The sequence below is a fragment of the Leishmania braziliensis genome, chromosome 7, assembly GCF_000002845.2.
Source record: "Leishmania braziliensis MHOM/BR/75/M2904 complete genome, chromosome 7".
In the NCBI taxonomy this organism is placed as follows: Eukaryota; Euglenozoa; class Kinetoplastea; order Trypanosomatida; family Trypanosomatidae; genus Leishmania; species Leishmania braziliensis.
The window spans coordinates 492,096-504,987 of record NC_009299.2 but is presented as its reverse complement, the minus strand read 5'-3'; the positions used below and the strand labels follow the sequence as shown (position 1 = coordinate 504,987).

The 12,892-nt window shown below is 60.9% G+C and overlaps 4 protein-coding genes across 4 annotated transcripts; all 4 read right to left on the bottom strand.

The window, feature by feature from the left end:
* Positions 1–1,931: 1,931 nt before the first annotated feature.
* Positions 1,932–2,279, bottom strand: PIN1 (putative peptidyl-prolyl cis-trans isomerase/rotamase; the record flags this gene model as incomplete). Its single annotated transcript, XM_001562553.1, has 1 exon — positions 1,932–2,279. The coding sequence occupies one exon, from the start codon at positions 2,277–2,279 to the stop codon at positions 1,932–1,934; it is 348 nt and encodes a 115-aa protein (XP_001562603.1).
* Positions 2,280–2,968: 689 nt separating this feature from the next.
* LBRM_07_1070 (putative DNA repair and recombination protein, mitochondrial precursor) lies at positions 2,969–6,958 on the bottom strand (the record flags this gene model as incomplete). The annotated part of the gene is made up of 1 exon (XM_001562552.1): positions 2,969–6,958. The coding sequence occupies one exon, from the start codon at positions 6,956–6,958 to the stop codon at positions 2,969–2,971; it is 3,990 nt and encodes a 1,329-aa protein (XP_001562602.1).
* A 1,217-nt stretch (positions 6,959–8,175) lies between these two features.
* On the bottom strand, positions 8,176–8,664 carry LBRM_07_1060 (conserved hypothetical protein; the record flags this gene model as incomplete). The annotated part of the gene is made up of 1 exon (XM_001562551.1): positions 8,176–8,664. The coding sequence occupies one exon, from the start codon at positions 8,662–8,664 to the stop codon at positions 8,176–8,178; it is 489 nt and encodes a 162-aa protein (XP_001562601.1).
* Positions 8,665–10,292: 1,628 nt separating this feature from the next.
* LBRM_07_1050 (RNA binding protein-like protein) lies at positions 10,293–11,669 on the bottom strand (the record flags this gene model as incomplete). Its single annotated transcript, XM_001562550.2, has 1 exon — positions 10,293–11,669. One exon carries the CDS (start codon positions 11,667–11,669, stop codon positions 10,293–10,295), a length of 1,377 nt encoding a protein of 458 aa, XP_001562600.1.
* Positions 11,670–12,892: the final 1,223 nt, after the last annotated feature.

Genomic DNA, 12,892 nt, shown 5'->3' with positions numbered 1-12,892 from the left:
CCCTCCTCTTCCACCCAGTCCTTCAGCATATCCCAGCACACTCGCTCCAGCTCATCGTAGTGCCGGCGGTAGTGGCCCTGCTCCGTCCTCAACGATCGCAGCTGTAACTCCAGTAACTGAATCTATGCCGCCTGTGCCGCGGACGGTGCCACTGTGGCCGTAGAGCGCAGCGAGTGAGCAGGCATCGGCTACACAGGTCGCAACAGAGCTGTAGTGCGTAGGAAATCTCCGCCCCCCCCCCTTCAGTTAGGCCAGAGCAGAGAACAGGTGTGAGTGAGGGGCAGCTCCAGACTCCACATGATGCACCATCTGAGCTACGGGAGGAGGAGAGTGGGAAGGGGTGAGCAGTGCGGAGAAGAGGTGCGTGACCATGCATAGAAGCACAGCTCCAACATCCACAGAAGGCGTGCTGCTCCTCCGCATTTCCTTCAAGATCTCAGCCTCAGGGCAACAGCAAAATAGGCTGTGGTGCGTGCGAGTGGAAAGCGAGGGCCCACATGCGTACGAACTTCGCCATCGAAGAAGCGCCTTCGAGCAGAGAGAGCGACCGCTCAGCGCTACGCGCTACACATGGCAGCCGTGGTGCAGCACAGTGGCAAAACACGACCAACAAATGCGGGAGGACGGAGGAGAGGATGACAGAGCGTAGGGGAAAAAGCGAAGCAGCAATGAGGAAGAGGGCATTACTGGCATGTGGGGCAACATATAAAATGCGCTCTGGAGTTCATCTCACGCCGTCACTACGCCGAACTGCCTTCGCTCTCGCTCCCTCTCTCTTGGGTACTAGAGAACAGGTACATGAGAACAAGCATGCAATAGGCGAGAGAGGCGGGTACACGGCTAGCGATCCGCAAGGAGTGGCAGCCAGAAAGAGAGAGGGGGGCAGACAAAATCGCATGTATGCGCCCCTGCCCCTGTGCCTTTCCGTACGTTACTTGTCGGTGGGCGCCAACGTCGCTGTCACCCCCTGCGACATCCAATTCGCCGCCACACGATATAGAAAAAACAGCGCTGACAATTTTCGCCCGTTCGCCGTGTCCCCTCGCCGCCATACAGCAGCACGCGAGCCCATCCGCCACCCGGCACACCCACCCACCACCACCAGCACCACCGGCCTGCCACAGGCACCATGCACGTGGCGCAAAGCAGGCGTAGACACCCACCCTACAGCAGTGCGCGCACCCGGTCATCTCAGCACGGCCCTCGGCCTCGGACTCCACCCAGCCACCCGCTCCGCTGGTCGCCACGCGGCGCACCCCTCGGGAGGTGAGACATACCCAGTCGCGCCACGCCACTGGGCGGCGAGGGCCGGGGGAGACGCGTACGCCCCACCCCACCCCCTGGCACGCTGCCCATCATAATATGGGTGGCACACACCTGCTCACTGTCGCAGGTCGCTCCGACGCAGCGCCATCCAGGCACTCACCGCCGACATCAGCAGCGAGACACCGCTCGGACCTCCCCCACACCGCAGGCGCTGGGCCGCGTCAACACCAGAAGTGGCTCGGCGCTGACAGGAATGGCGGGGGCTGCCTGGCTTCCCCACATGGAGTGGGGGGGGGGGGGGTGCTGAGCCCTGAGACACCACGCACTGAGGTGTGCCCTGTCATCGTCACGTAGGTGATTTTACCAAGAGGAAAAGGAGTATGCGAGCGCTTGAGGAAAGAGGACAAACGAGGAAGGGGGCGAATGACGGCCAGCGAAGAGAGAGGGGAGGGTGAACAGCGTGAGTGGTTGTCTGCCGTTTCCCTCACCCCCACCTCCCCCACCTGTGCAGGCACACGGAAATATATCAATGGCGTTGGCACACTCTCTGACTCCACCCACCCCCTCGTCGCCTGTCTGTGTGGGTGTGGGTGGGCGTCCTTAAAGCAAAACGCGATTTTACCCGAGCCGCTTCACACACACACAGCGGAAACGGCTGTGCTGCGTCACGCAATCCTCTTGATGAGGTGCACGCCGCTATCCGTCGCAACAAGGCCGCTCATCTGCCCCACCTCCAGCCCCTTCGTGGCATCCTCAAAGGGTTTCATCATCTCCCCAGGACCAAAGACGCCAAGGTCACCGCCGCGGACGTAGCTGCCGCAGTCGCTGCGCTGACGAGCGGCATCCTCAAAGGTCATTTTGCCATCTTCGATGGATTGACGCCACTGCTGCAGCTCTGCGGCGGCTTCGTCGTAAGATAAGGTGGTGGGCATCCCGGTGCGGCGGGACACAGGGTTGCGGCTGCCGCTGTGCTTAATGAGCAGGTGGCTCGCCTGCCAACATGGGGTGGTCATTGGCGTGTGGGTGGTGTGGGGTTGGGATGAGTCTGAGTGGGGGGGGGGGGTGAGATGAAGAGATGCTGAAGTTGATTTTCTCCGTCGCTTATGAGTCAATGACGACGCAATCCTCGATGGAATTGACCGCGAGGAGTAGCAGCCGTATAGAACAGAGGTAGGAAAAGAGAGTGAGGGGGTGTCTACAGTGCTCTGGATGCGTGTGGAGTGCAGCGCAGACAGGCGCGCGTGTGTATGTGGTCAACATCATGGTTGTGTGACCGCAGAAGGGATGATGGTGATAGTCGAGAAGTGATGAGACGTCGTTTGTTGCGAGATGCGCTATCACCATCTGCACGAGAGTGGAAAAGTCGTCGCGCCATGTCCTGCGCTGCAATGACGCGGATGGGCCTGTGCAAGTGCTTTGCTGCGTGAGAGAGGCAGAGAGAGAGAGACGCCAATCCGCACAGAGGGAAAAGGAAAGGGAGGAGATCCAACGAGCAGCAGACCAGTCCAACACTGAGAGATGCAGGCATGGACAGTGGCCTCCCGCGTTAGTCGTTGGCACTCATGAAACCACCGAGCTGCTTAACCCTCAAGCTATGCGCCAGGCTTTCCCCGTGTCCATGTGTTTTCGTCTGCGTGTTGGATATTCCGTGGCGAACAGCCGGTCACCCCCCCCACCCCCCACACACACTCCCTCAGCCCCATCAGGCAACCACCCCATCGCCGCCGCTGTTCCGGCTGCACAGGTAGTCGATGGACACCACGCGCAGCCCCCACGCGAAGGCGTACGCGGCCAGTAGGACGGAGTCGGTGCAAATAACGACACCTTGGCCGAAGGTGGCCTGCAGGTACATGGTGTACTCGAGGATGGCGCGGTGGTGGAGAGCCTCGCGGGGGTCGCGGTTGAGGATGAAATCCACTTCGTCGCACGTATCATCCGCCTCATTCGCAGCAGTGAGCCTTGCCCCACCGTTCACTTGAGCCTCCACCGCTCGACGGCAGAGCAACGGCAACACCTCCGTGAACCTCCGCCAGCTGGGGTTCGGTTCCGGCAGCGCGCACGTTTGCTCCGGTCGCTGCACATCAAGGATAAAGTCCTGCTTAGCCCGCTCCATCACCGCAAGAGCCTCGGCTGCCACGTAGGAGGCTGCAAGCAGCGGGGCATCGACCGACTCGTACTTCGCGCCACCTGAGTCTACTCGGAAGGCGTCGTAGCCCACGAGAGCGTCACCGAGACGGTTGTTTGAACTTGCCACGGGCATATGGGGTGACGTCAATGGGCTGAGGGACTCTGAGCAGCTCCGGTATGACGCGGCCTCCGTGACGAGTGTGTGGACGCACAGCGGCACCCGCATCATGTTGTCGTGCTCGGCAAAGAGCACATCGAACGCCGCTGACGACTCCGGCCCCGTCACCAGCTGAAATAGTGCGTGCATGTCGACGACGATGCGCGAGTTGCAGACGCAATGTAGTGGCATCGCTTGCCGTGTGACAAGGTGCTTCACCATGGCCGCCATCGCCAGTAGTGGGGTGATGCGGCGCCGTAGCTTGTCTAGCCGCATCGTCTCGTTCATGCCGTCACCCCCATTGTCGCTGCTGTCATTCGGTTCTTCGCCAAGCCCGTCATGCGCGTACGCGCGCATGTGCGCCTCACGATGATTGTCCGTCCATGCACAGCCTCCTCGATCCCAGCGTCGGTGGAGCTTTTCGCACCCCCTTCGTGTACATCCTTCGCCGTCGTTGCCGCCGTGTCTCTCTCTCCTCCCCTCGTTCTTGGGGACCACGTCCTCGTCGTCGAGATCCCTGGGTTGCAGACCGGCCCTGTCAGACGAAGAGGCGCAGCTAGACGACGTGGATGGGGACGTGGAGGAGATCGTATTGGAGGTGGAGATGAACCCTGTCGTGCGATCCTCTCTCCTGGGTCGTGCCAGCGTCTGGGCTTCGCTTGGAAGCGCATACCTGTACGGTGTGCAGCTGAATGCCTCTACTGCCTCCTCGGCAGCCACCACCTGTGGCACATGAGTACGACGCCAGCGCAGCCGCTCCTGCTGAAGAGCCAGCGCCTTGTAGTACGCAAGAGCAGTGGCGTTTGTGCTGACGCGATGGGCATCGAACCCGTGCAGTCGCACGTAGGCCATATCGGTGCACCTTGAAAGCGCCACGTACGACTGACCAGACTCAAATACATTCTGGAAGTCGATATCCACCTGCGTCAGCGACATCCCCTGCGACTTGTGTATGGTGATGGCGTAGGCGAGGATGAGCGGGATCTGCACCGAGCGCGCCACCTCGCGCGATCCAAGCATCTCCTTCCACTCCTGCGGCTCCACAACGAGCTCACGTGAGGTCACGGTGCCATCAGCGCGGCGCAGGTCAAAGGCTACCACAGGCAGCATTGTGTGCCGTTGATCCATGTCGTTGCCTCGCCCAACACAGATGGAGCGTGCGTCGTCGGCGCAGATGCCCTGGGCTTTGAAGTAGTAGCCGCCGGCGAAGCTGACAAAGTCAGTGACAGTGCCGGTGCTGCCGTTAACGAGCCCCAACCGAGAGTCGAAGTTCTTGATGAGCATAACACGACAGCCCTTGCGCAGTTGCACGACCTTTGCCAGCGCGCCATCCGGGAAGGCACCCCTGCCTGTGTGGAAGCCTCGGTACACGAATTCCTCGGTGGTGAGCTGGTGGTAGTACTTCTGATTTTCCGCGTCCACCTCGGCGCGGGTGGCACGGAGGATTGTGTAGCCATCGAACGGAGCATCAATGGCGCGACCGGCGCCGTTGACAAGCTCCAGTCGCGTCTGCTGCATACTCGTGGACGACACTTCCGTCTTGCAAGTGGCTGCGCCGCGTGAGACAGCCTCCGCGCTCACATCGGCGCCCCGCTTGTGGCCTACACGCACCACCGATGGGCCATCACCGCTCCCCACCTTCAAACTCGCGGTGACGTCTGTGCGTTGCACAAAGTGCACCCGCTCTGTCGTGTCCATTGAGTAGAGCAGCTCGACTGAGTCCGGCTGCAATTCCCCAAAGCGCATCTCATTCAAGATGGAAAAGAAGCGCAGGTTGCGTTGGCGGAACGGCGTTGAGAGGAGACATACAGTTGGGTTAACCTTCCACCACGACTCCGTCTCGAAGCAGAACTGCGGGCTGCTGTCGCGCCGCTCGCGCGACACTGGCGGGAGCTGGAGAAAGTCACCCGAGAGGATCAGCTGGATGCCGCCGAACGGCTCGTGCGGGCGGTTGCGCACGTGTCGGGCAATGTAGTCAATCAGGCCAAAGAAACTTGGCTCCAGCATGGACACCTCGTCGATGATAAGTACGCGGCAAATGCGCCAGCTGCGCACACAGCGCTGCTTGCTGAGAACACTGCTCAGTAGGCTGTCGCGCGTGCTGCTGCGGTTGGGAATGCCGCAGCCGGCGAAGCTGTGCAGCGTCGAGCCGCTGAGGTTGAGAGCGGCAATGCCTGTCGTCGCGGTGATGAAGGTAGAAGAGGCAGGTAAGGCACGAATGATGGTGCGAAGCAGGTGCGACTTGCCCGTTCCGGCGCCGCCAGTGATAAAGGCGCTGTGGTGCTCCTTAACCGTCACATGGAAGGCGTAGCGCTGCTCACTCGACAGCGCCGGCTCTGCTGCTGCGTTCGTGGTGGTGGCTGGCGGAGCTGCTGGCGCCGTCTCCACGGCCTCTTTATCATTGGAACCCATGCCGTCCAGTAGTGGAGCGCGCTCCTCTGATGAAGGCAGCGAGCAGCGATGCTGCGCGTCTCTAGTTGAAGTTGGCGGAGGGGCAGCCGTACGGTCGGTGAACCCACCGGTGAAGTCCGACCCGAGTGGCATGTAGAGCCGGGCATGAACGTCGCGCTGCACATCTGGCTGTTCAGCGTCGCTCAGTGCTCTGGTGCGACACGCCACCGTGGCTGTCGCCGTCGCGGCCGAAGGTTTAAACGGCGCCGGGCTCAGGGAGGATGGCTCATCGACGGCGGTCCCGCCAACCATCGCAGACGAGGTGAGCACTGTGGGGAGGCTTGGGACGGAACTGCTACAGGAGAGCAGCTGCGCGACCTCATCATCCTTATGCTGCCCGTAGTGACCTTCGTTGCTGGACGATGAGAGAAGCACCCACGGCTGCGGTGGCGCCGCTTCTGTCAGAGGAGACGCCTCTGGTGAACTTGCGGTAGACGACAGTGTCATGCAGCTCTGCACCTCCTCCATCTCCGGGCCTTTCTCTGCGGCGGTGAGTTCCGGTACGCACTTGGTTATCGGCTGAGTCGAAGGGTGTACGACAACACCGTGTCGCGGTGAGAATGCACCTCCCACGGCAGTGGAGTCAGGCATGGCGACTCCCTCCATGTCTCTCGTGGCTCGTGTATCGCCTAGGAGAACGCTGCTGCGTGCCTCCGAGCCTAAAAGCGGAGCGCTCGAGCACGTGAAGAGCGACGAGGCCGATGAGGTTGACGTCTGACTCTGAGCGGAGGCGTCCCAGTCGTCGGTGATACGCCTGTGCGAAGCAGACGACGCAAGCCCGCTGTGCCGCATCGAAGGCAACGGTGCAGGAGAGGTTGAGTCGATGCTATTGGGCGGGAAGGTGATAGGGAGGAGATATGGATCGCGGCGATCGTCGTTGTCGGGTAAGAGAACGTGGGAGCCAGGCGTGCTGCTATTCGTCCGCTGCGAGGAGTGCTGAACAGCTAATGCATCCATCCCTATCGTACTACGGATCGCCGGTTGCAAATGCGGGGGGAGGAAGGGGCAGGTGTATGGGGGGTGCAAGCAGACGTGCGTCGGGGTATAGGGCGTTTGAGGTGCATCTATGTGTTTCACCACGCATAGGGAACGAGAGGTGACGGTGGTGGGGAGAAAAGAGGGGATGCAGGGCGACAGTGTGCGCAAGGACACCCCATCAATGCGCTGAGGGAGGGGGAAGGGGGAGGGATATGCACAGAAGGGGGTGAAAATGACCTCTAGCGTGAAGAATTGACACCCAAAAGCGGTGCACTACAGACAAAGGGAGGCGTAGTAGAAGCTGCGGCTTAGCAGCGCAGAGAAAGAGAGACTGGGCACCTGCCACGTCCCTGACGCACGCGCACACGCGCCGCCTTTGCTCGAGAATGTGCGCCTCGATAAGTGTGCTAATTGGAGACCGTGAAGTCTGCGCACGCGCGGTGAGATCCCTCAACGCGCAGCGTACTGCCCAGCCAGGAGCAGTCAAAGAGGGTTGTGTTGAGAGGGAAGGATGGAGCTGTTGAAAGGCAAATTCGGCGACAGGAGAGGGGCCGACAAGGAAAAGAGGCGTGAGGCGGCAACACGCAAAGCGGTGGGGGGAGGGGGAGGGAGGGCGTCTGCAAGGGCGAAAAGACGCAAACATCATCTGCGGGCCCTGCCTAGTGCGCGACCGCTTGAGGCCAAAGAGGTAATGGCTGGGTCGGGGGGAAGGGGAGCGAGTGGGTGCTCGCACTGGGGCCTCGAGGCACTTCGAAAAGGAAAAATGTGCAAGCATGTGCAGATCAGCATCAGCACGCACAGACAGACCAACAGGCAGCACCGCTGTCACATGAGGTGACTGCGGTCAAACGACTCTCACTTTGCCCGCCCTTTTGAAAAGGCTAAAGGCAGGAGAGAGGGGCACCATGCGCATTCTCATACCTGATAATCCACGCTCCAATCTGTAACCACACACACACACACACACACGCCCCTCTACACCCCACGGACGCATGCACTACGTCTATAAGCGCAGACAGAAGTGGTTGGGGTGGACGAAAAGGGAACGGGAGAACCCCTAAAAAGTAGGCGTGGCACAGCACCGCTGTCGCACAACTCTCATGGCCTCTGTCTGGCAGACAACCGCCAGGCCACAGCCACAGTCAGCACTACCGTCACTGTCCCCCCCCCCTCCCTTAAGGGGAGACACAACCTCGTTACTCATCAAGCCCATTTATGCACGACTCCACCACGTTCAGCAGATTCCGGTTCTCCAGCGCCGCCGCCACCCGCTCCTTATCATTCAGCTGCTTATTCACTTGCTCCTCCTGTTCATGGGTGCCGGGGGTGACGTAGATGTCGATCTTCGTGTACTCGGGTAGCGATCGCTCGAGCTGCAGGCGGATGCTCAGACCGATAAGCGTGGTCAGGCTGCAGTGCGGCACCGTTGGGGTGAAGAGAACGCGGATGTGCCGCTTCTTCCAATTCACGTTGATGAGCGAGGGCTCGACGACTTTCAGCTGCTCGAGCGAGTTGGGGTGCTCAGGGTCGCGTATGCGGCGGATCAGCTCAAACACCTCCCACGCGTCAATGGGGTCCTCCGCATCCTCGTCGTCCTCAGCCGCGCGCTCTGCATTGGTGCGGCCTTTGAGCGGATCATGCGTGGGCTCGAACACGATGGGGTTGGGGTTAACTAGCTCAGTCATGATGTTGGGTGGGTGTGGGTGTGGGTGTTTCTGGGATGCATTCGGAACCGCGGAGAAGTCACGACTCCGACGCAGAAGACCCGGGGCACCGTCACACCGGCGTGAAGCGGCAAAGGAAAGAGGCGAGTAGAACCGAGAGGAACACGAGGCGGGAGGGGAGGGGAGGGGGAGAGGGAGGGGGGACAGTAGAGCGAAAGGGCGAGACGGAAGACGCTTTGAGGGCGAGCGGCACGCGGGGGAAGCAGCGCCAAACTTTAAGAGGGCAGAAGAGCAGCAGGAGGGGGGGTGGGAAAAGGATGGTGTGGGGATGAACGGTGTAGTCCGCCGCCTCACTGACTCCTCCCCGACGTCGTCACCTCTCTGTACAGCATCACACAGACAAAACTAAGACCCTGCACAGAACGACTCTCTCCTTACCCTCCCCCGCCCATTCCTCGCCGCCTTTTCCGTACAGGGTGGGGCGCCTCATGATGTCGCCCCCCCCCCCTCTCTCTCCTCCTTGCCGCCTTTTCCGTACGCTTTTCGTTATCATGCGTTGCTCATGCGACGATGGAGTGACAGAGCTGACCCAATGCGCCGTCTGCCACCAACATTGAACGCCATTCCGCTCCGACTTGGTAGGATGGGGCCTTATGAGTTGGTGTTGTGTGTTGGGGGTCTCTTGCACTTCACGGCAATTCACACTCCTTCTGGGGATTATTTGCCCCTCCCCCCCCCCTCTCCCGTCCACCAGACATGCACGACTGTGGGCGGGGTGAAGGGAGGAGATGGCGGCTGCAGACAGCGGGCGATGCAGGGAACTTCTGAACAATTACTACAACAACGATGGGAATACACGGTGAGCCTCCTGGCATGCACCAGGGGAGAGTGTGCCCACACACCCGCACACGCCCCAGGTACACACACGCAAACAACAGCAACGACCCATGCGATGAGGCTCGACATCGCCCCCACCCTCACCAGCGTCTCGGGGCTTCTCTGCCTCTCCTCTCTCCCCTCGCCCCCTTCAGTTGCCGGTCGTCTTATAGAGGCCGCGGTGAAGAAAGGCATAAGACGTGGCGAAGAGGGAGACCGACACCGAGGGAGGAGAGGAGAGGCCGGAGGAGGCACGAACGTCCATCAGGAGAAACACACCGAAGAAGACCCTTACACTGCCATACAGCAGGCCGGGAGAGAGGGAGAGGCGGGTGTGCAGACACCCACACCCGCCTCCTTCCACGGTAGGCTTAACACGTCAACTTCGAAGAAACGCGCCACCGCAGCAACCAGAGCGCTGTGAAAACGAGCGGAAACGATAAGAGAGGGCGCCCTTACACGTTAGAAATGGGGGAGGGGCCGGAGGAACAGAGCGACGAGGACCACAGCAGTAGTGGCTGGCATAGGGAGGGAGGAGAGGGGGAAGAGAGGGGGTAGAGGGTAGGCTCTGTGGGCGAGATGGACAAGAGACACTCACACGCACAGACGAAGAGAAGGATAGATAACAAGGGCGCGCAGAGGGAGGAGGGCGCATTGAAACTTTGCAGATCTTCCCCATCCTCCATCTCAGCCGCTTCCAATGCCACGAGCTCTCCTGTGCCTTTCACCTCGCTTAACCTCCGTGTCACATTGGACTTAGAAGCAGTGATTATTTAGAAACGGCGGCGGCCCTGCGGCAAACCACCGCTCGGACGGCCCTGAGGAGAGTGGCTGGCAGTGCGTCCCTGCGGCAAACCACCGCTCGGACGGCCCTGAGGAGAGTGACCGTTGGTGCGTCCCTGCGGCGAACCACCGCTCGGGCGGCCCTGAGGAGAGTGACCGTTGGTGCGTCCCTGCGGCGAACCACCGCTCGGGCGGCCCTGAGGAGAGTGACCGTTGGTGCGTCCCTGCGGCGAACCACCGCTCGGGCGGCCCTGAGGAGAGTGACCGTTGGTGCGTCCCTGAGGCGAACCACTGCTGGGACGGCCCTCTGAACGCATCGCCTTCATAGGCGGCTCCTCCTCCTCCTCGTCTTTCTCATTCTCGTCATCGTCCTCTTCCATGGCGGCGAGGTCATCGCTCTCCTCGTCATATTTATCATCGTTACTCTCCTCCTCATCTTCCGAAGACGGGGCGGTGGGGTCCTCATCGCGTGCCTGCATCCCCGCCGGCTCCTCGGCAATGTCGCTGTCGATCTCCTCGTCATCATCATCATATTCCTCCTCATCCTCTTCGTCACTGTCACCCTCCTCCTCCTCCATTTCCTTGCCATTGGAGCCATCATCGGACGCCGCATCGGCGGATGAGTCCTCAGCGCTGTCGATCAGTTCCTCATTCTCATCCTCGGAGAACCTCTCGGCGGCAGCGGCAGCCTTCTTCTTTGCCGTCCCGGCATCCGTGATGGCATCCACCGGCAGCATCATCGCCGCCTTCTCAGCGTCACTGGCGTCGTCATCACTGCCGTTCTCCATGCCATCATCATCATCATCGCTGAGGTCCAGCTCCTGGCGGTAGCCGACGCAGTGCACCGTCGCCGAGCCCTTCGCGAAGAAGATGACGTGCTGTCGGTAGTTAAAAATGAGGTCGAGAGGTACCTGAAGGATGTTCTTCTGCGAGTCGAGAGAGGCCAGCGCGTACGATTTGCCATCCGCGGACACGTACACGGTCGTCTTGCCGTTGGCACCGCGCGGGAGGGAAATGATAGACAGGTGGAAGCCGCACCCCTCAGGGATGTCCAGCCTGTGCTCCGTGCTTGGAGACACCGAAAACGCGTGGAACTCCTGCATAATGGTGGAGAAGAGAGGAGGAGGAGGAGGAGCGGCGCAACCGTGATAGTGTGAGTACGCGAACGGCACTACCTTCGCTGTCGAAGAGCCAAAATCTACGGAGGAAAAGAACAAGTGAAAAGAAAGGCGTGCGTGCGTGCGGGCGGGCGGGCGTGTGTGTGTGTGCGACAAGAACGCTTTAGAACGAGAGACTCGAGTTTGCTGGGAAAGACAGAGCGAGGGAAGACGAGTAGAGAGACGTCTGTGCGTCCGCGTTTTGCGCATCCCACATCGGCAGAGAGGCGACTACCAACGGAGAGAAGCGACAACGACGCATTGCGCTAGGCCGCTCTGTCACCCGGACAGGGGGGTAGGGAGGATCAGCAGCCCAAGAAGAGACACAAGTGGCACGTGACACCCCCCCCCACATTCAGGAAGACACACGTATACGCTCTCAGGTGAGTGTAACGCACAGTGTCGGGGGAGGGAGGGGGGTGCACGGACGCGTCACCTCTCACGCATCCGCCTGCGAGCCTCCACCCCCTTTCTTTTCATCGTCGCTGAGAACGAGTCATCAAACACGCACACGAGCACCCTCGCCTCGTTACGCAGAGAGGGCCCACACGCGCGCCTCACTGAATTGCGCGAGTCCCTCCGCCCTTTCGTTGATCTTCTCCGCAGGTTGGCTTACAGCCTTGCGCGCACACTAAGAGTTCAACCACGAACCGCGCACTGCACATGCGCGGGCACGTCGATAAAAACAGAGACGCAGACACACAGGCGCGTGTGTGTGGGGGGGAGGGGGGAGGCATTGAGCAAGCCATTTGAGCGAAAACATTTTCGTTGGGAGAGGGGGGGGGGCGCTCGAAAGTGCCGCCTTCGCCTTCCGAACTCGACTTGCCTTGCAACTGCTGCCGTTGCTTCCCCGTCGCTTTCGTGTGTTTGGCTCATTGGTGCTCCTCCCCCCTCCCCACCACCACCACTCACCCCCTCCCTTGGTTGCCGCATTCGCTCCCCCACGCACCTTGCCGTTCCCACCACGCCTCCCCTTTCCGCCAAGTCCTCACAGACACGCCTATGCCAAGACGAAAAGGAAAGTCAAGACGCGCAGGGAGGACGGGAATGAGAGGCGCCAGCACGACAGGGGTGAGCGAAGAGGGGCAACACGAAGGCGGGGGGGGAGGGGGGGGGGGCCATGTGGGAATGACGCTGCAGCGGTACAACGCAGAGAGGCGGGCAGAGAAACAGTAAAGGGGAGGGGGGAGGGGGGGGGGGGGAGTCGAAAAGAGAAAAAACCCACCGCACAAGACGAAGCGACCGAGAGGGAGTCCACAGGCACGGCGCAACAGCCCCAAAAGGAACCGCAAACGCACCCCACATTCACCTCGTTGACACCTTCACCGCAAAACCGCTGCAAATGTGGGGTGCGTTTGCGGTGCCTTTTGGGGTTGTTGCCGGGGTGGTGGCTCCCTCCGGGGTTGTGGTTTGTGGGGGGGTTTTTTTTCCTC